The sequence below is a fragment of the Ochotona curzoniae genome, unplaced genomic scaffold, assembly GCF_017591425.1.
Source record: "Ochotona curzoniae isolate NIBS_2020 unplaced genomic scaffold, NIBS_Ocur_1.0 scaffold_4683, whole genome shotgun sequence".
NCBI lineage: Eukaryota > Metazoa > Chordata > Mammalia > Lagomorpha > Ochotonidae > Ochotona > Ochotona curzoniae.
In genome coordinates, this window is record NW_024467121.1 from 23727996 (window position 1) to 23754739 (window position 26744).

Genomic DNA, 26744 nt, shown 5'->3' on the forward strand with positions numbered 1-26744 from the left:
GATTTTGATTGTACAACCACCTCCCACTGATTCAGTTTGCTTCAGTTTTGTTGCTCACAGATTTTACTCTCCACATTAATCTCCCTCTGGCATGTTACTGCATCTGTTCCCTTTTTTATTATTAATTTTCAAATTCCCACAATTTTTGACAAAAAGGAGGTAATCTACACTCTGTTTCTGCCCATTTCATTTTCTTTAATTTGGAAGATAAGTATGAAAGCGTGCCAAAGAAGTTAATTCTCCGTTAACAGTTTATTTTCTGGCATCCCTAAGCCTTTGTATATGAAACACAGATAGGAATAAATGTTGACTGAATCACAACAACATAGTCGCAATCATTCCTGGATTTAATGAAAAGCAAACATATGAAACAGCATCTAAAAAGTTTATTAGTTATATGACTTGTTTCATGCTGTCACTCTTTCTTCCACTTTTGACAGATAATTCTTTGTGTGAATCAGCCTGAGCGCAGGATCTGAATTTGGGTTCCTCTGTACTTTGGACCTGGACTGAATTTTCACTGTGGATGAATTTTATTATTCCTTAATATAATTATCATCTTTCTTCAACCCAAATGAAAGCGACTAATTCAACAGCAAATGACTCTGAATAAATGCCTGATTTTAAAAACAGGCTAAAAAGAGAGAACCCATCAGTGTAACAAACAGAACTTAGGAGCCCCTATGCTTGAGAACTGCTGCCATGAGATATTATTTTGACAGAGTTAATAACAACAATTGCAGGATGATTTTTACTTTCCAGACAAAGAGGAAGAGTTAAGATTCAGAAAATAGGAAATAATTTATTTAACAATTTATTCTTTTCATCCCTCATATGTCAATACCATAGCCTTGGTAAAAAAAAGGCATGAATAATCTGATGATGCCCTCAATTATCCTGAGATTTTTCTGGATTGATCAATGTATTGGTATTGTTAGCTAATTAATTTTATATGAACTCATATTAAAAGTATTAGAATCCCTGAATAGAAATCCTCAGATTTATACAATTCTGAATAAGTTAACAATGATTTTTCCGGAAGTTTTCTAGATTGATCATTGTATTGGTATTGTTAGCTTATTATTTTACATAAATTCATATTGAAAGCATTGGAATCCCTAAATGAGCACCTCCAACTTATACAACTCTGAATAAGTTACAATGATTTTGCATGTTTACAACCTCATAAAATCACAATTAAGATCTGTAGGAAATAAAGTACAGTAGTTTTTCCAAAGGTGACACAAAACAGTAGGAAATAGGACTAGGATAAATGTCAAAAACAAGCAATGTCCAGCCTGGCATATCACATTTTCAGATCAGCTACTAGAACATGGGCAGATTCCTAACCCTTCCAAAGCCAGATGCAAAGAGCACATCTTGAACACTGTCTACCTCCAGCTCTTGCATGGATTCTAGTGGAACTATTATGAGTACTTCTTTTGTGGGTATGGCTACATTTTTATTAACTACTCCCTCAATACCAGATACATTCTTCTGTTCAGTGTCTGGGTTTGAAACTAACACCAAAGTGGCCTGTGTCCCTCCCTCCCTTTCTCCCTGCACTGGTCAAGGCAGCGACACTCAGTCTTACAGGTGGTGCTTGTTCCTGCAGAGAGATCACATGGATGCCAGAGTCCTGCCCAGCCGGAAGCTGGCTTTCCAGGCTGCCTTTAGGTATGTTCTGACCTTTCCAGTGTCCATCCTGAGCTCCCAGGCCTGACGATCTCCTGCTGATCTGATCTAACACAATAGTGGGGTTCCCAGTTCTCCATGAGACACGGCTTGAGACAAGGCACCGAAAAGACTGAATATTCACACAGCATTTTACTATCTCAAGTGCCTAGAAATAAGTTTTGACTCCAGTATTTACCAATTCACTGTATAATGTATTTGCAGGTGTCAGAAAAGCATTAAAGAACAAGTAAGTAGTGCCTAATAACTGACTATAGTGAATACATCCAACTGGGGTGAGGCACTTAGGAAGAAATCAAGCATCATTAAGATGATTTTTCTCATGCCCCTATTACCCCAAACTAATACCAGAGACCAAAACTTGAAAAAAAAATGCTTTGACTTAGAGCTGCTTTGATAACAGTTCTTGCTTTTTGTCTCCTTTTTCTATTTTCAAAGAACTTGATGGATGCTCATTGTTTTTGAGTCAGGCAAGTGGTGTGGGCCATACTCTGTCGGTCTCCTCTGGGCTCCTTCAGAAAATGAGTTGGCTGCGGCTGCCACCATGCTCCAGGCTGTGGGCCTGGGAGGCAGGGGAGAAGAGTGCATCCCCAGAGTAGATTTTCATTGCAAGCACATTTTGGCTTCACAGAACTGACAGGAGGGAGCCAGGGAACATTAAGCAGGACCTGCAAACACACACTGCCTGGCAGCCTCTGAGTCTCTAACCTCTTTTGCTCCTGGGGCCACACTGGGACCCCAGTCAGTCAAACAGGTAGAGCAGAGTGGGCTCAGGCAGTGTGGTATCCACCGGAACAAAATAAGATGCTTATTCTTTCCTGTTTGCCTGATGGCCTGTTTTCTCCAACATGGACTAGGGAAGGAAAAGAGGACGCAATTTATAACAGTACCAAGGCCATCTATTTCAAGTCTTTGAAGATGTTGCTTGCACATATATCCATTTAAAATTATTTTTGACACGTTCTCCATTTAATTTATTCATGAAAGGAGTACATGGGGAAAAAATGAGCTTAACTTCTAAGTAGAAACTTTACACTAAAAACTGTTAAATAAAACTCAGGAGGAAGAAAGTGTTCACTGTGGAACAACAAGGAAAACATGTCAATGTCATAGTGCTCTCTCCAAATGAACAGAAAGCAGAAGTTTTGGTTTTTGACCCTAGCTTGGTACTATGATGAGTTCAGTTCTTTCTTAGCTTCCCTTTACAATAAAGACAGCAGAGGTAAAGGTATAAATTCTTGATCCAGACTTGATGCTGGCAACATAGAGATTAGAGAGGCCTGGGTTTTAGCCAAAGGGCTACAACATTATAATCTCCAACATATTTCTATCTCCTTCTGAAATGTGTTTCTGTACTTGTTTGTGACTATGGCACCGACGGAGTCGGTTCAATGCCTGCTCTCCCCCTCCCAGCTGCGTGATTGCAAGCACTGCCTTCTGAAACTTGACTTCCTCCTCCGCGAAGCACTGCTCTTCTTCCAGCTCACTGCAAGGGTTGAGAAGCAGACTGCATCCAACTTCTTGCCATAAAAGACCAGTTTGTTATTTGTTTTAGCTTCTAATCCTTTGCAAAGCACACTCATTTTGTAAAATGCAACAAAATGAATTATAAACTAGGAAAAATGTAAAAGACACTAAAAAAAAATGTAGCTTACTGATCAGACTCTTGGAAATTACGGCAATTTAAAATTGATGCAAGTTTCCCAATGCTTGTGTTTAATTTCTGTACTTATCTTGTTGCAGACTAATGACAACCAGCTGCCATGGGCCACAACACTGCCGTGGGGACCAGGCACACTGCGTGGCATGTGTTGGCTGGGCATCTCCACACCCTTTACTTCTCACTGCACATAAAACAACAGTGACATCCCGAAAAGACCTCAGGATGTTTCCTCGGACTCAGGTGTCAGCAGCGGAGACTATCCTCTCCAAACCAACAGGGACAGAGGTTCACTCCTTTTTCTCCACTTCAAACTATTTCTAGGTCAATGGAAATCAGGGGTGGGATATGTTTTTATAAACAATAGGGGCAAAAGAGTGAACTTCATCATTTGATATATCTAGGACCCTCTGACACCTCCTGTGGTGAGGAAAGATTTGCTGGCCAAACACTGAGGCTCAGTACCTGTTTTCAGCTGGGTGGCCTTGGATAATTCATTTTGCTTCTCTGTGCTTAAGTGTCTCTGCTGCAGCCCTGGGAAAATATGGGCCTACACATCATGGAGCTTCTAGGAATAGCACGCAAAGGGCATACCTGTGGATGACTCCATTTGTGTGAGGGGGTGATCCTGGAAAATGAATGTTTTGACAGTAGAAGTGTTTGGAGGTGCAAGGAAGTCACATTCTTACAACTTGAAAACAAATGCACCTTCCTTATCTTTATTTTCAGAATGAAGGAGAGGATTGCCAGTGTGGAAAAATCTAAAAGAGCCAACCTCATGCAGAAGGTGACCCTTCTATAGACAGACAGACTGGTACTTTCCTGGGCCCAAGAAACTCAGGGCCAGCGGTACCTGGATTGTATACAATCTGGTTATAAAAACCAGTTAATACTTCCTTTGGGGGTTTTGTTGCCCCCACCAAATTCCTGACTCATACTGATAGCCTGAGACATCAAACAATTAAATTTAAGGAGGTATTTACAATAGTTACTATGTGGAAGCTAAATATGCTGGAATGCTGCTGGACAGGAGGCCTTAATCATAGCCTCCCCCGACCCAATTTTTCTGTCCTTTATAATAGGATAATTTTGTGACTCTTGTCCCTGTCTGACTTCAAAAAGGTACAGCATCTATAATGTGAGTTGCTGAATCTCTAGGTCAGAAGTCATATCCTCCCATTAGGATCAGAAGGGAGAGTCACACCACAATATTCACTTTATGGATTCTCACCCAGATCCTTATTCTAAAATATTCCTTGAAGTACATATGGTTGAAGATATCATTTGTGTACAAGGAGATACAAGGAATTCTAAAGGTAGCCATGCTGATGTAAGTGAAGCCAGCAGGTCTGGTAGGTTGGGCTCCCGTTTATATTCAAGCCAATTCAAGTTCTAAATTCTTTGGGAAATAAACAAAAGAAAACAGCCTGCAGTTGTTGTTCTCCAGATCAGACCTAATTAAAAGATGCAGGATTCTAGCAAATGTGTTTCACGTGTGTATAAAAGGCATGGGGAAAGTATTTCCCACAGTAGGTAGTTAATAACAGTCACATAAACATTCAGAAATGGTTGCTTCAGGAAGCAATATATAACTTATTAATGTATCTGCAAATGATAATCATCAGGATTTAAATCCTGTAGTTCTTCAAAGATGTTTGGCTACATCAAAAACAAACACGTAGAGGCACTTTCATTCTTTTGTTGTTGATAATAGTTTCTCTTTCCTCTTGGTAAAAACAAAAAAAGGAGGAAAGGAGAATGATTTTATATTTTAATTGTTCTAAAAAATCACTGTAATATAATATGTTAAATGACAAAGGCAAATAAGCTACCAAAGGAAATTACATTTCCCAGGAAAAACTCAAGCTGGTATTTATTGATGTCAATGCAGAAAGTGAGAGTTAACACTTATTCCTATTACAAAGTTATGTTGCTGACTTTCTCAGTTGTCTCCTGGGAAACAATTATACTAATTCACTCTCTAATAATTCACATAAAATTACAGTCTAATAGATGAGAGAGAAGATTTGCTGGCCAATCACTGAGGCTCAGTACCTGCTTCCATATATGTATCATCTGGGTGGTCTTAGAAGACTCATTTTGCTTCTCTGTGCTTAAGTGTCTCCGCTGCAGCCCTGGGAAAATAAGGGCCTACACGTCATGGAGTTACGGGAAGGATTCAGTGAAATGCATTCAGCCCTGTTCTCAGAACATAGAAGCAGTTTACAGAAAGTTGGCCACTCTTAAAGATTTTAAAAGAGCAGATTCTATGATGAATATATTCTTAAGCTCAGAGACTTCCCTCAAAATGGGAAGAAGAATTTAAAGAGAGAAGTGCTTCCTTCTGACATGGAGGGCTACAGAGGGAGAGAAAATCAGGATATCAGGGAACTCTTGAAAAAAGACTAAATTATACAGGGCTACAGGAAGACTCAGAACAGACAGTCCAAAACCTTGAGAGAGTTGTATGCATTTGCATTTGACTGGAAATCAGCCCGTGAGGGGATGGGCAGGGCTGAGAAAAGGATGGGAGTGTGGGGTGATGGAGAGGCTCTTCCTTGCCAGGCTGCCAGTGCAGCACCACGGGAGGTTTTGAGAATACACCATTGGGGTCAAGGTCCTGACATATGATGATTCATAGGGCAGTGATTAGCCAAGGAGATTGGAGGTTGTCAGGAAAACTTTTCACAATCATTGGGAAAGATCAGTAGAGCCTGAGTTACATGCCATTTCCATGAAACTTCTCAGAAGGTCAACTACGGAAATACCTTAACCAAAGAATGTTCCAATTTACATGACTGATCTCCAGAAACAGATCATGTAAGCAGGTAATCACCTCCCAATGGCTTGACTGAAATCACCTGTAAGGACCACTGAGCGTCAGAGCTGGTTATTTTACAGGAAAGTAAATCCAAAGAGTTAATCATCTGACAAAAGTTGCAAAGATAGTAAATACCCGGGGAGGGAACTATAACTCAGTTCCTTAATTCTAGGCCGCCTGGTGACATCTCTAGCAACAATACATGGTTGTAGTAATAGCATATGGCTATTCACCAAAATGTCCTTTGGGATTAACTGTTTACCCTTTTTGGGGGGAGGGGGCAGAGGGAGAGGTATTTCAAAAAGTTTGTGGAAAATACATTAAAAAAAAAAACCTACTCAGATTTCAAAATAAACTTTCTTTTTAACTGAGAAAGGAGGAAAGACTCTTTCATCGACTGGTAAACCAGTAACTGCTGCACCTGTCCTAACTGATGCTCTTGTCTCCTACGTCAGCTCTCCAAGCTGACTTGCTGCATTTCCACCTGAGCTGGGATCTCAGTGCAGAACGTTGTTCAAGTAGACAGCTTTGCTTAAAATGCACCATGGGGGCCCGGCGCAGTGGCGCAAGTGGTTAAGGTCCTCACCTTGCACGCCCAGGATCCCATATGGGCGCTGGTTCTAATCCCGGCAGCCCCGCTTCCCTTCCAGCTCCCTGCCTGTGGCCCGGGAAAGCAGTCGAGGATGGCCCAAGGCTTTGGGACCCTGCACCCGCGTGGGAGACCTGGAAGAGGCTCCTGGCTTCAGACCGGCATAGTATCGGCCGTTGTGCTCACTTAGGGAGTGAATCATTGGACGGAAGATCTTCCTCTCTGTCTCTCCTCTCTGTATATCCGCCTTTCCAATAAAAAATAATAAAAATAAATCTTTAAAAAAATGCACCATGGGCAATAGATTACTCTCAGATCGACTGCAATATCAGACCCAGAGACATGCACAGAAGATCCTTCCAAGGGTCTCTACAGACTAGATCCCTGCTTCTTCCCTAGCTTCTAGTTTATCTTGTCTCCCACCTTTGTTGCTTTTCACTTATGAGGAGTCTTCAAAAAGTTCATGGAAATATATATATACTTACATATATTTTTTTTTTATTAAGAAAACCATGCATTTTCAATTTTTTGCACTAAAAAGTATTCATTTTTAATTCCATTGCCAAGAATGTTTTGAGGTGTTTTTATATTGCTTCCTTTGCTGGGGGTTCCCCCTGAGAACTCCTACTCATGAACTTATTAGTCAAGATCACTGCCAAACATCATCTCCTCTTTGCTGACTCCTACTCATCAAAAGTATCATCTTTGGCTTCGGTACAGAAAGACCCAATTCTTACATACCCCAGTGGTCATCTTTACCTTTATCACTGCATTACTGTCACACTCTGTTATGATTGCCTGTATGGATCTGACTCCTAATGTGGAACATGAGCAAACCAAAGGCAGAAGCTGAGTTCTCTTTGTGCCAGGGGCCAGGAAAGTATTAAAAGCAGAGTAGTACAACTAAATGTCTCTTGTACAACTGAATGTTATACTCACCCACTGGATCCTGCAATAAATATTGAGTTTCTATTTTCCATTTTTAAAATAAACAGGACAAAGAATAAATAGTAGACATCCCCCTCCCCCAGATCAAGCTACCAATTTCTACTCCGGTTTTTAAATTTTCTTTGCCCCTGAGGATTGAGATCTGTTATTTCATCATTATTTTATAACATGGTTTTCATATTTTAAAGTATTCAAAATGTTTAGAGACTAAATGATGAGATGACATCTGTATTCTGTAATTTGGTTGATCTTCATTGAAAAGGATAGTTACATACCTAATTAAATGGAGAATGTAAGTGGTAACAAACTCTCAAAAAATGTCAGAAATATTTAGTCCAATAATCAAGTTGAAATTTCAGAGCAAAAGGGAAGTTAGATACAGTTCCTTGCATTTTAGCTGTCATCTTTAAGTTTAGGAAAGTGAATTTTATAGAACATGAATACAGATTGAACACAGAATGCTTACAAAAGAATACTGCACTTAGGAAACAGGTAACTAAATTTTGTTTTCTGTAAAAGTAGGTTTAAATTCTTATTGAATTGCTGTAAATTATGCTAAATAGAAAAGGCTTTTTTACAGTACCAGGGAATATAATGTTTTAAAAGAATAAAGGAGTTAGTTCCCACTTCTCTGTTTTTAAGTTACTGTATCTTAATATGCTCATGCAAGAAACTAATCTTGTTAAACAGTATAAACTGATACTGCATGGGAAAAATCTCCATGGACTTTGACTTCAGAAATTGACTCGGAATAAGACAGGAATGGCAAACGGGCAAAACTGCCACTAATATATATTTACTAAAGCTCTGCCACACTGAGACTTTACTTCTATAGTTTAGGACTGCTTAGCACACAAATGGTTGGCTCTCAATAGAATCTGACAGAAAAAGAAAAACATATTAAATTATCATTATAAAGCTAAATTCTGAAACTTCTAAGAATCAAGAACCAAGGAGCCGGGTTAGCATTGCATTCCCAGTTTCACAATGATAATACTTTCAAAGGGCAGTTATTCTGCAGTAGGATTTTTCCCCATTGATTGTGATTTCTTCCAAATCACACACATTTTATAAGTGATTTTGTTTCCTTTTTCTCTTTCTCTTTCCTCTTTCTCTCGTTGTTTAAAAGCGAAGGTGTCGAACCATTTGGAATATTACCATAACAAAATGTTTTTCACAAAGTTGGAATATAACAAAACCAGAGGCATCTTAACACCAACCTAAAACTTTGGGAGGATCAGTAACCTCCAGAATATTTTTTTTTCTCTAAATGCAGGCTGTTCAAGTGGTGCTTTTCTCCATCTGTTATCATACCGTGCTCAGAATTACATTGTCATGTTTAATGTAAAAGGGATCAGTCCCTTTCCTTAGTTTAATTTCAACATATCACAACGATTCCAACACCAGTATTTTTCTGACTTATAAACCAAACCAATTGTTATAAACTTATTTGAGTATTGAGACAAAGCTCTCCTTAAAAATCTGAAAAACTCTAAGAGCTGAATAAACCTAAAGGCTTGATCTGACAGCTGAAAAATCACAATAAAACTCAAAATCAAAAGAAATACTTACATGGTAATATTTACTACCTCTATTTGGATTTTTTTTCTGTATATTTGTGTGCTTGTGTAGGTGTTTTTAATATAGATAATTCACAATGCTTGCAACCTAAAGAACCTTATTGCAATTTGGGGCTAAGCTATATGTTTATATTTTTTATTTCTTAAAAATTGCATGTTTAATAAAGTTCATGACAATGACGATCGTGCCATAGTTATTTCATGATGGAACAATGTAATCAAAACCTGCATTATATAAACATGGTTATAACAATGACCTGAATAAGAACAGTGTCAATCAATTACAGCTCTAAATTTTACAATTGCTCAGGATGCAGATTTCTTGTTTTGTATCATTTCTGTTTCAATTTGCATCCTGTAATTTTTTTTTAACTTTGCTGCTTTCACCATTGACACTATTGTCCTAAACCTAAGCCTCTGATCCTTTAGTTCAATATTTTTTATCAGATGTGAAATTAACAGAAGTGTTGCTGGTGGTAGCAAAAACAGCATTTTGTTTATATTGATAGAGAATCACCTAAATATTTGAGCATTGCAGATGAAAGGTTTTGTAATATATCAGTAACTCCCTGACACACTTATCAGTCACATGTCTGGGTGTTTTGCTTGCCACAACTCCACTTTGTCTTAGGCTGCCTGAAAGCTGTGTGTGAATTGAATGACTAACTCTAACAACTGTTTGGAAGCCTGTGGCAAAAATCAGTGGAATGAAATTGATGCTGCGGTGCATAACGGGATTAGGGAGTACCTGGTGAGGTGCAGTTGGTGCTCGGATTCGCCTAGCAGTCCTGTTAGTCTCAGGCACTCCTCTCTGGCCCGGGCCGCCTTCTGCTGCTCCTGTTCCAAGTGCTGCTTGCTTTCACTCAGTTCTATCCTCAATCTCTCTATTTCCTTAGGTAGACAGGAAGGGGGAAAAAGCAGCCGTATAAAATAAATGCACTCACTTTCAAAATTACTCAGCCACGAATCTTAACATGATAAAAAATTATTAGAAAATTTAGGCTAGCTTCCATTTTATGACAAAGGGAATTAACATATCTAAGGAAACACATTAGTGAGGTTTTGCCGGATTCCAAGAAGGTACACGATTTTAAAAATGAAATGAGTAAATGAAAGCATCAAAATGGAAAATTTTGAACTTTTATTTTAAGGTTCACTTTCTCTCAAAAAACAACAGTAATTTAAAATGTCACTATCTTTAAAACGTAGAATTTTTACTTATGAGATTTGATTAGATAAAGGCAGTGATTTACATCAAATATGTAACTTTTTATTCTGAAAGATACACTTATGATTTAATATGGATGTTTTGGAAACCAAATTAAAGGTTAAAAATAATTTAAGACATCTTTCAGAAAAAAAGTGACATATAAAAGAAGGCATCATTAAGATGCTCACTGCAGTTTAGAAAAAAATATAGCATGAGAGTAAGTTCTGTATGAAATTTCAGTTAAAAAAAGCATTAAAGCCTGTATTTCAAAAAGTAATAAAAGCATTTAAGACTAATAAACAAGAATATCCAAAATAGATGAAATTTATGAGTTTATTGTTAGATTTCAGTATGAAGTTATTTCTATCTTAAGGGAATTTAAAATTTCAAAGCAAAAACCACAGCTTTAAATTCACATGTTAAAGTAAAAAAAGCATTTTCTATAAAACATCCAAAAAATTAAGCAAAGGAAAATGAAGGAGATGATTATTCTATCATGTTTATACTATTAGTTCAAGAAAAACAGAAAAAGAAGAAAGCCATAAATATTTTCAATTTCAGCAGAAAAACAAGCAATTTTGATGCATAAAAACTCAACATCTTTTTGTGAAATGAAATCATATCTATTTTAAACTTAGTATTTAAGTACATATTTAAATGTCCTCACATCATTATTTGGTAATGTGAACAATTTCCAATCACATTTAATATACCATGCCAGATAAACCAAACAATTCATACATTTTCCTACACTTCTAATACTATACTGCAGTTTTTCCAATTAAGATTATACATTGCTAACAATTAAATAAGTGATGAAAGCTTTTCAAATATTATTTTAATTTTTAAAAATTATAGAATAATGAATAACTCATTCAAGGAAGATTTTCTGTATTTCTCAGATTAAAATACTAACTTAAATTTTCTCTTTTTAAAATATTTTAAAATATTAAATATCTATTTCTAATCTCATAATAGATATAATTAGAGAGATGAAAAACATAATGGAAAAGACAATTAAGTTTTACTTGTGTGACACTTATGGTGTTAAAATAGCAAAAAAGTACAGAATTGGATTATATGGTAATTATAACTTAAAAGATGAATTTTTATATAGTGCTAAATGTAAGAAACAATAAGTCCTGTGGTAGACTCAGAGTTCCTATCAAGACAGATGACAAACACACAGAAATCGCCATTGTAAAGCATAATAAACTACCAGATGAACTACTGAGAAAATCCAATCCTCACTAGTCAGAAGAGGGCTGTATTAGCATGGGGGAAAAACGGGAGAAAGAAGTAATAGCACAAGAATATCTACAACAATAAATTACGTTGTAAAATATTTTGACTTGTAGATTTATAAAGCTATATTTTTTATTATAAATAATGTGATGGAGTAGTGGCTTAACCAGGTATGCAGAATGCAAGAAGGTGGGCCTAAAAAATTTCATCAATTTGAGTTGGCAGGAAAGAAACTGGAGAAGGCAGTAATTTACAGTCATCCCAAATTCTGAAGGGAGAGAACACGAAAGAATGAGAGAAACAGAAAGTGTAAAATTGCAAATTTCCTTAAAAAGAAGACACAATTATGGTAAGAACCACCCAGTGAGTGATGACAACAAAAACCTATATATCTAGTATTGGCAAAAGGTTTTCAGTATAAATCAGCTTCTTAGTTTCACGTAGTAAGAAGCCGGAGGCTGCACTGCAAGTCAGGTAAACAGAGGCAAAGTACATGGACCAAAAGTCAATACAAATCAGGGTTCCAGGTACAGCTCTGTGGAAACAGCTACCTGAGTCTCAATAGAGTGGTGTCAACTGCTAGCCCCTAAGATTACTGTGAGAGTTAAATGAAATTTTCAGTACTTATCAGAGCACCCAGCATACAGTAAGAACTGAATAAAAGACAGGAAGTGTCATTTTTACTAATGTTCCCCTATTTATGAATCAAGAACAGAAAAGTGATAAAAAGAAAAATAACCTAAGGATATGTGACTTGAAGATGGAGATCCCTAGAGAACTCTTGATTTAATTTAAGAATCCCCCTCCCTTCTCTCTATAAACCAGTATTTGGGGAAAGTTGAACAAAACCACTTATGGTGCAATTTTAAAACACAAAAAACATTTTTGTTAGGAAGCTGGAAAATCACTGCCTGCTTTTGATTATCCATGCCAGCCATAGAGTTTATTGGTGCAGATAATCAAAATCAACAAATAATCTAACCAGCTGGACCAGGGCTCAACACTTACTCCCTGAGTTAGGAAAATCTGCCGTGGCACCAACTCCAACAGTTAAAAGTGAAATCTCTTGCCAGAAATGCCATGCTCCCACTGGCAGGATAACCCTTTGCCTTCCCCAACTAGGTCAGGGCTGCTTCCTTGGCTGGATATAGTGGCTCAGGGATAAAAGATCAACAACAGGCACAGGCCAATTGTACATTACTCTCAAAGTACACTATTAACCACATGCCAGCGGTACAACTTCATGAGGAGACACTTTGGCTAACTCAGAAGGGGCAGGTCAGATAGCTTTATACCTTACCAAAAAAAAAAAAAACCAAAAAAAAAAACCCACTTCACTTTGTGAATATAATCACCAGAACAAGTAAAAGCAGACACTGTAAGGGCTGGCATTGTCATATCGTGGGTAAAGCCACTGCCTACAATGCCTGTATCCCATACGGCTGCTGGTTTGTGTCCTGGCTGCTTCATTTCCACCCGTTCTCCCTACTAATGGCCTGGCAAAAGCAGGCAAAAGCTGGCCCATGTGCCTAGACCCCTGGATGAAGCTTCTTGGTGCCTGGATTTTGGCCAGCCCTGGCCATTGTGGCCATCTGGGGAGTGAACCAGACAGTGGAAGATTTCACTCGCAGTAGAAGCTGTTAACAGTGATTAGCTGGGAGACTAGTACAAAGGATATAATACAATGAAAGGGAGATTTGCTACTGTCCATATAATCCCTAAACAAATCTACATGATAATCTTATTTTTATTATCGATTAAACTCTTACAAAAGTAATGCTCCTAATTAAAGTCAAATAGTACTCAACTACTTTACAACAAAGAACAGTGCCCATGCGCTAATGCTCACTCATCTGCAAACTAGTCCCTAAGGACACACACCACCAACTCTGGCATTTTATCTTCACATTTCAAATCACACACTTATATTGTTACTTCTTGATTTTTTCACAATCAGAAATTTTCTGTGAATTTCCTGTTAGAAAATGTAACAATTTAGGACATTTATTCTATCCACCTAATGTTCCCAAACAGCAATCTAGATTAACTCTGACCTAAATTTAGATTTACATTTAGCCCAAATTTAAACTTAAGCTCTGATCTCTCTTCCATCAACCCTTCCCTCTGATCTTGATGGAAGCTCTGCTGGAGCTGAATGCCATGTGGATCACCCCAGAAAGACAGACACTTGACCATCTCACAGCTGCGGGGTTTCCAGAGGTGTTGGCTTCAAAGAAGTAGAGAACAGAGTGATGGTACCCAGAGGCTGAGGCGGAGGAAGGGAAAGGCTGAAAAGGTGCAGTTCCACAGTACAGCAGGGACAGAGCTTCTGAGATCCCCGCACAGCAGGAAGATGCCAGTCCACAGGGATGTGTGTAGCAGCAGAGCTGAGAGGGTCCATATGCATATGCGCCTCTGCACTGTCAGTAAAGACCAAGAAAACCCTAAGGGTCATGGACCTGAATGTCATGGCATACAGGATCCACCGGGTGTGGACTCAGATAGCTGCCCAGAGGAGCCAGGCAGCAAGTCCATGCTGCGGTGTGCCTAGTGCATCCAATCTGAAGTCTTAGTCCAGCAGAGGACCAAGGTGGGCCGGATCCTGGGGAACTGACTGCAAAGTGTTCAGGTGCACAGGGAACCTGGTAGCACCCTGGCCTTCCAAAGCTGCCAGTCCTAAGCCAAGGGCTTAAGGCCACCTGGACAGGGGGTATCGCTGAAGCCACATCTGGTGAAGTTGAGGAGACAGGCCCGACTCCTGTTTCTGCCCATATCCCCGTCCATGTTTCTGGGGGAGGAGAGTTGGTTCTTAGTAAATGACCCCCCTTCTTTCAAATCTGAGAATAAAATGGACATTCCCTTAAGTTGGACCACAGTTCTGTTATTCTGCATCCCATACTGGAACACCTGAGTTTGATTTCTGACCAAAGCTTCTGACTCTAACTTCCTCTGAGTGCAGACCCTGTGGTACCTGAAGTGATTCGTTTCTCACCACCCATAGAGAGAAGACATGAATGGTGTTTTGGTTTCTGGCTTTGCCCTCAGCTTCCTACTTAACCACTGTGGGCATTTGAGGAAGGAGTCAGTGGATGGGAGCTCTGTCCATTTGTTTCTATCTTTCTGCTGCTCAAATATATTTTAAAACAAAAGTGTAATTCAAAAATAAGTTTATTTGGGAGCCAGCATGATGGCTTAATTGACTAATCCTCTGATATTTCACAAGAGCATTGGTTTGTGTCCTGGCTGCTCCACCTCTCATCCAGCTCTCTGATTTGTGGACTGGGAAATCAGTGGAGGATCGTTGAGGTCCCTGGGATGCTGTGCCCACATGGGAGACTCAGAAGAAGCTCCTGGCTTTGGATCAGTTCAGCTCTGGTCATTGTGGCCATTTGAGGATTGACCAGCAGATGGATGATCCTCCTATCTCTCCTCTCTGTAAACCTTCCTTTCCAATAATAATAATAATCTTCTTAAAAAGTAAGTTTATTTTGAAGCAAAAAATAAATTTAATTCCATGCATGGCTTTTTTCATATTACACACTGTCCTTGAATTATTTCAAGGACAATATTTTCAAGGACAAGGAATTATTTCAAGGTCAATTCATGGATTTAAAAGTCTCTTCATACCAAAATATAACTTTCAATTATATTTTCTATGAACTTTTAAAAATATTTCTATACAGCACAAGTGCTGGGATTCAAATTGGGTTAGGGCGATGTCAGGCCCCATCATCTTTCCACAATATCATGCTGTCACCCTAATCAGAAAGTAAAGAGGGAATGACATAATCTGCTTTTTAAATCCCTTGGCTCACAATGTCGCAGAAGTAGAAGACACAGCAGAGATACCAGAAGATACAACTCCGACAGCTTGGGTGAAACATCCTGGTGTGGTACATTTTGCAAAAAAATTTTTCAATTTTTTTCTTAAAGGTTTATTCATTTTTATTGAAGATTTACAGAGAAGGAGAAAGAGAGAGAAAGATCTTCCATCCACTGGTTCACTTTCTAAGTGGTCGCAAGGTCCAGAGCTGAGCTGATACCAAGCCAGGAGCTTTTTCTGGGTCTCCCACGCAGATGCAGGGTCCCAAGGCTCTGGGCCATCCTCTTCTGCTTTCCCAGGCCACAAGCAGGAGCTGGATAGGAAGTGGAGCAGCCAGGACACAAACCAGCACCCATATGGGATCCTGGCATGTTCAATGTGAGGACTTTAGCCATCAGGCTACCACGCTGGACCCTTTTTCAGTTTTCTAGTTGCTACTGAGCAAATTCTTTGTTTAAGCACAAATTCTTTAAAAACTCTTAAGAATGTTTTCTCTCATTTAATGTTAAGATAAGCAGCATCAACTGACCACTTATATACAGAAGCAGTTCCACAGAGCTAAAGCAAGTCTCAGCCAAAACAAGTTTTGCAGAGACGAGATGTGCCTATGGTAGAAAAGAAGTGCCAGAGGCCGACACAGAGGTGCATCTCACCAGCCCTCCACCCTGTGGCACCAGGATCCCATATGGGTACCAGTTTGTGTCCTGGATGCTCTTCCAATCTAACTCCCTGCTTATGGCCTGGGAGGGCAGTGCAGGGTGGCCCAATTCCTTGGGACATTACACCCATGTGCAGGACACTGAAGAAGCTCCTGGAGCTTAGCTTTGGTCATTGTGACCATTTGGGGAGTGAAACAACAGATGGAAGACCTTTTCTAGCTCTCCTTCTCTCTGTAAAATCTGACTTTCAAACAAAAATAAACGGATAAATAAAAAGAAGTGCCTTTCCTAAAAACATGCATTAAAGAGGAAATGAATGTAAGACTTGAAAGATAAAGCTGATTCTATTATATTTTGACAACATAGCAGTTTTGGTTAAACCAAGGTTACACAGTTCTTCTGCCATGTCAGGAAATTCAGTGGCAAAAACAAGGATCATTGCATCTCTGATTAGTTTACAAAACAATAGTCTGTATGCCAGCTACACTTTAAAAAAAAAAAACTGGTTTAAAGTGGGGAGAAGGCTTGCTTAGCACTTGCATGAAAATACATTTTTGTGTTTCATTGACGCAAGTATCAGATTATTCATAAAGTTCAAATTTTTTTCTTTAAAATTCTGAAATGTTAGTGTGGGCATTGGCTAAGACATCCTTGTTGGGCTGGCACTTTGGGCAGTAGGTTAAGTTGCAGGCTGTGGTGCCAACATTCCAAACAGGAGCATTGGTTTCAGTCCTGCGGTGCTCTGCTTCAGATTTCTGTCATTGTGCTTGGGAAAACAGCAACAAGACGGCCACTTGCTTGGCCCACTGACACCCACACAGGAGCTCCTATCTTCTGTCTACCCTAGGCCTAGCAGTTAATGGCCAACTGAGGAGTGAATAAATAGACAGAATATATCTTTCACTCCTTCAATCTTTTTCTTTCAAATAAATAGAACAAATATTGTTCTTTAAAAAAGACATTGTTGTCTCTTATCTACTTCTGATTCAAGCTACCTGCTAATGCAGACCTTGAGAAACAGCAGTGATGGCTTCGGTAACCGAGCTCCCACCGCCCAAGTGGGAGATCTTGATCGAGTTTGTGACCTAGTTTTGGCCCTGCCTCATCATCTTATGCACTAAGGGAATGAAGCAGTGGATAGGAGCTGTCTTCCCCTGAATTGCAAATTTAAAACAAGAAAATCAAGGTACTTTTTCTTCTCTAGTTCTATTCTATTCTTTCAATATTTTAAAGGTGTAAAATATTAGCAAAGTTCTAGGCATTATATACTTACACACTCACATTTTAAGCCACAGAGAAATCTTGATACTTCATGTCTGCTCAGGTCATGTTATGAGTACAGTATTGTTGGCAACGTATGGTATGAGAATATTAACTCTGAATGAGCTAAACTTTGTAATAAGATGTGATTGTTGAAAAGCCGATTAAAAGAGGTGATAAAGTTTTAAGTGATGCTTTGGTAAACAGTTAAGGTATAGATGGCTAAGAATGATTGGGACAGACAGTTTTAATTGTAGATAGAAATGAATAAGAACAACCAAAAAGTATTGGTAAAAAGAGGTGAAGTTAAAGACAACTGTGGTCAAACAAATGAAAAATCTTAAAATGATGAAGGAGCCAAATATCTAAATTGACTAACTTGAGTGCATCGATGATCACTCAATTGTAAAGTTTTAAAACTGAGAATAAAGTTTGTGTTGGTTCAATAATAAGATCTTAACTACAACAAGATGGCAATCAATTACAGTGTAAGAAAGAATCGGGGCTTCAAAATAAGGCTTGCCTCCCAGGTGGCATCCTTGGCTTTCCACGTTGAATGTCCTTATTTCATTGCCACAGGATGATGCCGGTGACTCTCAAAGGACACAGTCTCACAACGCTCTGCTACTGGCACATATCATCCTTGTCTTCATTATGATCAGAGAATTAGTCAACTCACAGTTCATGTTAATGTGATAGGAATATATAGTGCAGTTGCACTGTTTAACAGGATGACAGAAGGAAAGAATATAGGGTGACTTGTCACTTTCCTCAGCTTTTGAGTGAGACATAGATCTACCGAGCCTTGATCACTGAGAAGTATGTATTTCTCTCTTGGTACGAGTACAAGCATCTCATCACCCACAGTATAATCTCATCTAGTAAACAAGGATATTTTTCACACAAAATCACCACCAACATAAGCCACCTTGTTTACCCGATCCTGACTGAATCAATATCAATGTGTCCCAATAGTACAAGTAAATTGACATGCTAACATTTTTGAGAAAGGGTATGCAGTGTCTCCAACGGGGAGGGATATATATACCTCTAAAAATACATAAAAGCTATGAGAAATGGATGAGCATTTTTAGGAGTAATTTTACTCACTCGAAATATTTACCAGTGAGGCTTAATTTAAACATTCTTCTGAAGGGCACTCTGTTATAATGAAATATACTGAGCTTATTTTGTTCTAGAATTTGTGAGGGGGCTCTTCAAAAAAGTTCATGGAAAACGTATACTATAAAGAACTGCACAGTTTAAAAAATTTGCATCAAAATAAATTTACGTTTTGATTCCATTTATATATTGAACTTTTTTGGAGGTCCCACAATACCTTCACAGATGATCTTTTTGTTCTATGCTTATTAACATTCTAGAAATTGAATGTTATCCTTGGAAGATCTTGGGGATCTGTAGCCATAAATGTCAACTGCATATTACAACTGCAGATTTGAAAATCACACTCTAATACTGCCACCCCTTCTCCCCAGATGAAAGTTGACTTGCATAATAATAATACCTGATAGCATGAAAACTAATGAATTTAATGTTTCAACAAGTAAACATTTCCCAGGAATGGTACTCAGTGGCTCACAAATCCATCCAATTGAACCCTCATCCCATTGAATATTTCTATGCTTCATTCATAGCTATATCACAAGAGTTATGCTAATGGAGTTAATAAATTCAAAGCACTTTGAATCTTTGATGGTTTCTTGTTATGCAAAGCTGGCAATCTAGTGGCATTTATTCTACTACATGCAATGTAAAAAGCTACATTGGGACACTTAATTAATAGTCATATAATGTTGTCTGAGGTGAGAATATAACTGGAAAAGATCTATATTCCTTTGTCTAGAGTACCTAGAAAATCTTTTAATAATTAACCATGGTTATAGCTTTTAACACAAAGAAAGGCTCAAAAAGCTAACAGTCTGATTTCTCACTTTCGTTACAGAGACAGGCAGGCAGACTGAACAAGTGTGTTTTTATTTGTTGGTTCACTCCCCAAATATTTGCAAATATTTGCTCTGGGGACATTTAGGAGAGGTTTGGGGAAGAAGCTGGGTTTGAATCCAGGAACTCAATCTGGCTCTCTCACAGGGGTGGTAGAACCTGACCTGCTTGGGCCATCCCTGTTGCTTCTCTAGGTTTACATTAGTTTGAAGGCAGAGTGAAGAACCAGGGCCAGAAATTGAACCCAGGCATTTCAAGGTACGACATGGGAGTCTTAACTACTAGGCCCAATACCTATCCCAACTTCTTAATTTCAAGAAGGAAATTTATATGAATCATATACTTAGTATGACAATTTAATAAAAAGAGAAACCAATTTCCAGTTAACATCTTACATGACAGGAATCTGCCAAAATGGTTAAGTGGCTGTTTAGGGGCATCTGATCTCATGTCAATCTGTCTGAGTTTGAGTCTCTGCTATAGCCTCAATTCCAGCCACCTGCAATGCGCATCCTGAGAAACAAATGGAGGATCAAGAAAATGGGTCCCTGTCACCCACGTGGGTTACCTGGATTAAATTCTTGGCTTCTGGCTTTAGTCCAGATCAGCCCCAACTGCTGTGACCTTTTGAGGAGTAAACCAGCAGGTAAAAGATCTCAGTTTGTCTCTATTTCTCTCTCTTAAAGTAAGTAAGGACACTTAAAAATGTAAAGTTAACTTTACGTATAATATCTAAATATATAAATATATGTACTATAATATATATGAAAGCATATATCAACTATAAGCAATATATTCAAATCAACTTCTAACGTTGACGCTGCTTAATGAAATAGCCCTTGAGATACCAATTCTAAAAAGCCAAGAAGAAACAGGAACTGCTGTTTTTCTCTGAGAATGAAGCTATAAACCTTTGCAGAGAGGAAGGAGAAGGCAGCTCAGGAAGATAACCCTGCTGCTTCTGAGGTGACAGACACCAATGTAGAGGAGTCTCTGACTGTGTTTATTCATGACTTCATGCAATTTCTTTTAATTAAAATATTATTTATGTGAGAGACACTGGGAGGAGGAGAGAAGGAGAGAGAGATAGAGAAAAAGCGAGTGCGCTCTCATCTGCAGCTTCACTCCATGCATGTTTTCAGCAGCCTGGGCTTCATTAGGACTGGGGCCATGGGCAAGAAAAATGACCCAGATCTCCCATATGGGCAACAGGAGCCCGGTGCCTTAAGCTTTCACTGCGACCTGTGAGGGGCTGCATTAGCAGGTTGGTGCAGTGAAGAGCTGCAGCCAAGACTCAAGCGATACCGTGTGGGACACAAGCACCTGAATTTCTAGGCTAAACACCAATTCCCTTGAAAAAAATCTTTTTTGCAGAATCTCTAAATTCACTTTGCATAAAAAAAACCTAACTTTGATCTAATCTTATGGAGACAGTTCAAAAGTATTCTGGTTGCTAATGTAACTATATTAACAAAAGAAAACACAGCCTTGGAGTTGTTTCTCTCAAATGAACTCTAATGAAAACCGGGAAAGACTCTCCCCTTCCTGATGACTATACAGTTCTTTGTAGCATTTACCTTTTAATCTAGAGAGAGATAGAGAGACTGGCAGAAAGAGGTCGCCCATTCACTGATTCACTCTCCAAAGGCCTGGAATGGCCAGGGTGGACTGAGCAGGGCCAAAATGCAGAGGCAGGAATTCAATCCAGGTCCCACACACAGGTGGCATGACCCAAGGCATTTGAGCCTTTCCCATTGCCTACACAGGTCTGAAAGAACAGGAAGCTGGTAATTGCAAGTGGGACAGAACTTAAATCCAACCACCCTGACATGAGATAAGTGCTTCATAATTATATGGCTAAATGCCCATGCTAGAAGGCAAGACCCCTTTTCAGATAGATTCTCGTATGTAAAAAACAAAAAAGTGTTTCTGGAGCTGATGTGCTAGTGTGTCAGCTAATCCTCCATATGAGTACCTGTTCTAGTCCTTGCTGTTCCACTCCCCACCCAGCTCCCTGCTAATGGACTGGGAAAATAGCAGAGGTTGGTCCAAAGTCTTGGGACCTTATACACACACGGGAAATCCAGAAAAAGAAGTTCCCGGCTCCTGGTTTCAGACCGGTCCAGTTCTAGCCATTGCAGCAATTTGGGGAATGGAGTATCTTTCTCTTTTTCTCTGTTACTCTGACTTTCAAGGAAATAGTATTTTTAAAGTAAATGAATAAATTCCTTCAAAAGTCCAAGAAATTTTTCTATATACATTTATGTCTTATTAAACAGGAACAAATTAGCAAGTTCAAAAACTGACAGACAAAATAATTACTAAAGGAAAATAATCTATGGATAGTTGTCTCAAATTCAAAGAAAGATCACAGCATAACAAAGGGAAAAGTGTTTTCAACTTAGACTTTTATAATCACCTTAAAATAATTATATAACCAATTGAAAACAAAAATTCAAAGATAAAGAAAAGTAATTCCAATTTAGGAGAGCAAACTGCTAATATATTTCCTTTATATTCCTTCAAACAATTCCTTCCCAAACCTTTAATTCAACACAATAAATATTTTTGAATGCATATCCATATGCCTGGTATATGCCAAAGTTCCATGCACACCCACATTTTTTGAAGGTCCCTTGTGGAAAGTACACATACAAAGTAAGTTTATTTTGTTGCAATAAATTGAAAATCCACATAATTTTTTCCATAATAAATATTTTCTGTGAACTTTTTGGAAGCCCTCAAACATATGCACCGAAACATATATTTATACACTAATATATATCCATAAAATACAGTATATCCTACTCTTTTTGTCACTTTCTTGTCCTTTCTATAAAATATCATCTGATTCTGCAGAATTTTGATTTTAAAAAGCAAATCAAAAGACATATCTAATTTATTACATTATTTCCCTTCAAATGGCTATCATTTGTATTTAATGGAATCACTAAAACATGATGCGTTATAAAAATTTATGAAAGGGAATGCCTTATAAACATTAGCATTAAGCCCTTAGGACTAATGTAAAATGAAGTCTAACCACCATTTTCATTTTATATTATTATATTTTAGGAAAATTTTGTTTATATGTATAAGCTAATGATATTTTCCTATGGAACATATCAACTGTAAATACTGAAGTAAGAGTAAAAAAACTTTGGTGACATTATCTACACTAATCATAGTGTTACTGTAGCATTGCTCATGTGTAAAAACATGGCTGAACAAAAATTAAAAACAAGACTGTGAAAAACACAGTAAAGAAATTTTAATAAACAAAAATGAAATTTTTAGGCTGAATATGCCATTAACATCATAGTAAAATAAATTTAAAAGAACTAAAAAAATGTTATTTCTAAAGTTGTATCTGATTTATTATAAGGAAATTTTATAAGAAAATGAAAACAAATGAAGCTTATTATTTTTCTTTAAACAGTATTTTCTATTATTAGATGCATTTATAGCTCATGCTCCCACTATGAGATTAAAAGTACCTAAAAGTTAGCCAAAAAAAAATCACTCATATATTTGAAGTAAAAAGTTCCTTAAAAGGTTTATTCAAAATTTAGGCTACTAGTTTAAATTAAATAGCAGCCTAAAGGGTATTGTAACATGGGATTTAAAATTTTGTTTTTCAGATGTAAAGTTTTCTCAGATATTATATAGGAATTCAGTATAATATGCAATTATCAAGAACTATTATATATTATTCTTATACTAGAAATAAAGGCAGTTCTGGCAAAATAATTTTGTCTTTTTGATAAGATTCAGATTTCTAAAATCCTTATACTCAATTCTATTTGCATTGGAGCTTTCTAGAATATAACTATTTCAATATTCATACTTCCAAAGAGAACATGCTATACAAATCTTTTGGGTTATGTTGGAACTAACTTTCACGACTTCAATGTCCTTTTTTAAACTTGGAAAATAAAATTCTATTTTCTTAAATATTGTTGTTCTGGTCATGTTTTCCTAAGTGTACTTTTGCCAAAAGGGTCCTTAAACATTTGATCTGTTTAATAAAAATACAGCTCCTTAGAAGAAAAGGCCATACACTCAGGACTAGCACCCACTGCAGCCAGCACCTTCATGGACAGGGGTTGGGGGAGGGGGTGCAGCGAGGCTGAACCACTCAAATGGCCGTCACCCAGAGGGCTAGGAACCTGGATTCCAGAGTCTTCCCCGAGATGCTTATCCTTCCCAAACACGGAGCTGGGCCAAGTCACAACACAAACACAGTTACAAGCAGAAATAAGTGCTGGTTGACAAGAATTAATTTTTAAAAATGAAATACAGAGAACACATGTGTTTCTCTTCTGACAAGAGCTGTTCAACAAGGATTCCTTTCTGCCCTGTGCATTTTCTTATTGGTTAAATTTTGCCAATTTGTTGCAAACAGAACAAATAAAACACTCAGATGCATTTTTAAAAATCAGTAAAGACCATACATATTATTTCCTAATAAGAGAAAAAGATACATTGTATTGAGTTCAAGTTTTAATATTGCTGTTTGACATAAGATGCTGCGGTAAAATAAATGATTTTCTTCCAAATAGAGAACCTCAAATGTTTTAGTCCTTTAAGATCTCTCAGCCTTTACTGCAAACAGCATAAGTTTAATTTAGATAAAACAGTATTACAACTTTTCACTATATTAACTTCAAACAGCTGAGAAAAGGAAGCCCCTGTGTACATGGTCTGGTTATATTACAGTACAGAGAATGGAATAAAGTTCACCTTCTTTCCTGTACAAATATAGCAGACCTCCCCGAGGCCACCCTTCTGTCTCTCTGCCCAGTTTCTATTACTTCATGGTTTACCTGAGAACGAAGAACATCAACGAGGATGCTCTGGCTGTAAAACCCTGAAGAGAGTAGGGGAGGAAGAGCATTACTGAAAGCCTACTTAAAGGAGTCAAACTACAGGCTCTTACGCTCGGATTGAAAACATTCTGCCCAGCTGAACAGCATGCTGAGTTCAACTTACCTCTTAACTTACTTTTCTCAGAGATGACACAAAATGGATCTTTATCCACTAGAACACTGGCCGTTTTAACTTTGTTTTATTCGAAGGTTTTCATCAAAACTAATGAGATGCTGTTATGTGAGGACGAAATTTTAACAACAAAACTGGGTTTATTTATAGAGTTATAGCTGATTGGAAAAACAAAATCTGTCTGTACTGAGACATGGTGTACGTGATCTCACCTTATGGGGAATTTATAGAAAATTCACTTTAGCTGTGGGTTACATAAATATTTCTGTAAGTTTCCATTTGAAGACCCCAACTGTAGGCAACTGCCTAGGTTGCCTTGTACCTAGGCAAGTGTTACACTGCTGGGAGAAAAGCAGCCAGTAGCTGGTGGGCATTCTGGATCTGGTTAATGTCGAATTTGTTTTAACTATACCAATGTGCCAGCATAGTTGCTGCTGCTGCTGCTTGTCTTCCTTTTTTTTTTTTTTTTTTTTTTTTTTAATATTAGCAGGGAAGGCATGGAACATCAGACCTGAACACGCCACCCTGGCCCCTAAGCGGGGCACTGCTCTGCAGATTGCCTGGGGAAGGAGGCCTAAGGACATACTGGAGTGGGAGTGGTTTAGGGCAGGTTTGGCAGGGGAGGAATGACTTCTGGATCTTCCATGAACTGGGCAACTGTACTCACAGTTAAGTAAGGGTAATGATACGGAGTGTTTTGGAGAGAGGAAACCAGATGGCATGTCTGGGTCAGACCAAGGCACTTGCCTACAGGGGAAACCTGGGCTGGGCTAAACAGCAGTGCCCACTGCCCACTGGTGCATGCAAAAGCTGAGGATGGGGGCACACCTGGCTGGGTTAGTCCACAGTACCTGACTGTAAGTAACAGAGTAGCGGGTGTCCGCTTCAGGCTGAGCCAACGCCACAACCACAATGTAAAAGAGCCAAATCTACGGGTAGATTCTGTAGGGGAGTTGTGGACTTGCCTCCGGGGTACTGCAGTACCTGCTGATTTATGCAGAGAGCTGAGGGTGGTGAAGGGCCAAGCCAGGCTGGACCACAGAATTCACTCGATAGGAATCCACCTAACACTTGTGGAAGTTGGAGCTGGGAGGCAAGGGAGGGCCAGGCTGCAGCACCCACCAGCACACATTTAAAGGCTGGGACTGAGGGCAGACCACGACAAGCAGGGCTACTGCACCCACTGGCATGTCTGAGATCTGGGGCATGTCTGAGATTAGGCTTGGCTGCAGCACCCACTGGCATAAATGAGCCAGGTCTTGGGACAAGCTGGACAGGGTTAGTCCACAACACACACTGGCACAAATGAGAGCCAGGATGGGGCACAGGCAAGGCCAGGTTGAGTTGCAACACCAGCCAATTCATGTGAACGTTGGTGCTGGCAGTAGGCCAGGCTGGGTGAGGTTGCTGCATCTGCCAGGGAGAGCTGTGACTGGGGGTGAGCCAGGCTGTAGCACCTGCTGGTGAATGCTGAGACTGGGGGGCAGGCCATCTCAGACAGGACCACAGCATCTGCCAGCACACACAAACCCTGGAGCTAGGAGCAGGTCTGGTAGAGAAACTTTAGGAACTCCCATGCTGGGCCGTTGCTTTCACTGGTGAGTGTGAGGTAGGACTGGGATCGGTTGGTCTGGGGACAGGCCAGGCTGGGCTAGGCTGTCACATTCACTGGCACACACGACAGCCAGAATGGGTATAGGCTAGCCAAGCTAGGATGCAGAACAAGCTGGCAAGTGCCAGAACTGGGTATGAGTCATGTCAGGCTGACCACAGTAGCCTCTGGCAGATACAAGATGTGAGGATAGAAATATGCCTAGAAGGGGAACTGTGGGCACTTCCCTGTGAGGCTGTACCTTCTGCTGGTGAGCACAAGAACCAGGGCTGGGGGCAGGTCTGGCTAGACAAGGCGGCAGCACCTGTTATCATATGAGTGATTGGGTCTAGGTACATGGTGCACTAAACTAAGCCATAGTAATCATGGGTGTGCAAGAGCTGAATGGGATGAAGGCTGAGCTAGACTAGGTTGCAGCAGAGACTGGTACATGCAAAAACTGGGACTGGGGGTGGGCTTGTTGGGGATTACTGGGGGTCTTCATGACTAGGCTGTAGTACATAAAGACTGGGTTTATGGTGGGTTGGCTGGACTCTGCTACCGCATACACTGATTTATGTAAGATATGGGGTTAGGAACTGAACAGGCAGCTACACCCACCAGTATGTGTGCTAGTTGGTGCAGGTGACAGTTCACACCTGACCTTGCACTGGCTGGCGCACATAAGATTCAAATCTGA

At 39.1% G+C, this 26744-nt stretch overlaps 1 protein-coding gene across 1 annotated transcript in view; it reads right to left on the bottom strand.

The window, feature by feature from the left end:
* SDCCAG8 (SHH signaling and ciliogenesis regulator SDCCAG8) overlaps positions 1–26744 on the bottom strand; it is a 214971-nt gene that overhangs the window by 104031 nt on the left and 84196 nt on the right. The window contains exon 13 of the mRNA XM_040967990.1: positions 10042–10184. Within this exon, the coding sequence (XP_040823924.1) occupies positions 10042–10184 (143 nt within the window). The remainder of the gene's footprint in view (positions 1–10041; positions 10185–26744) is intronic.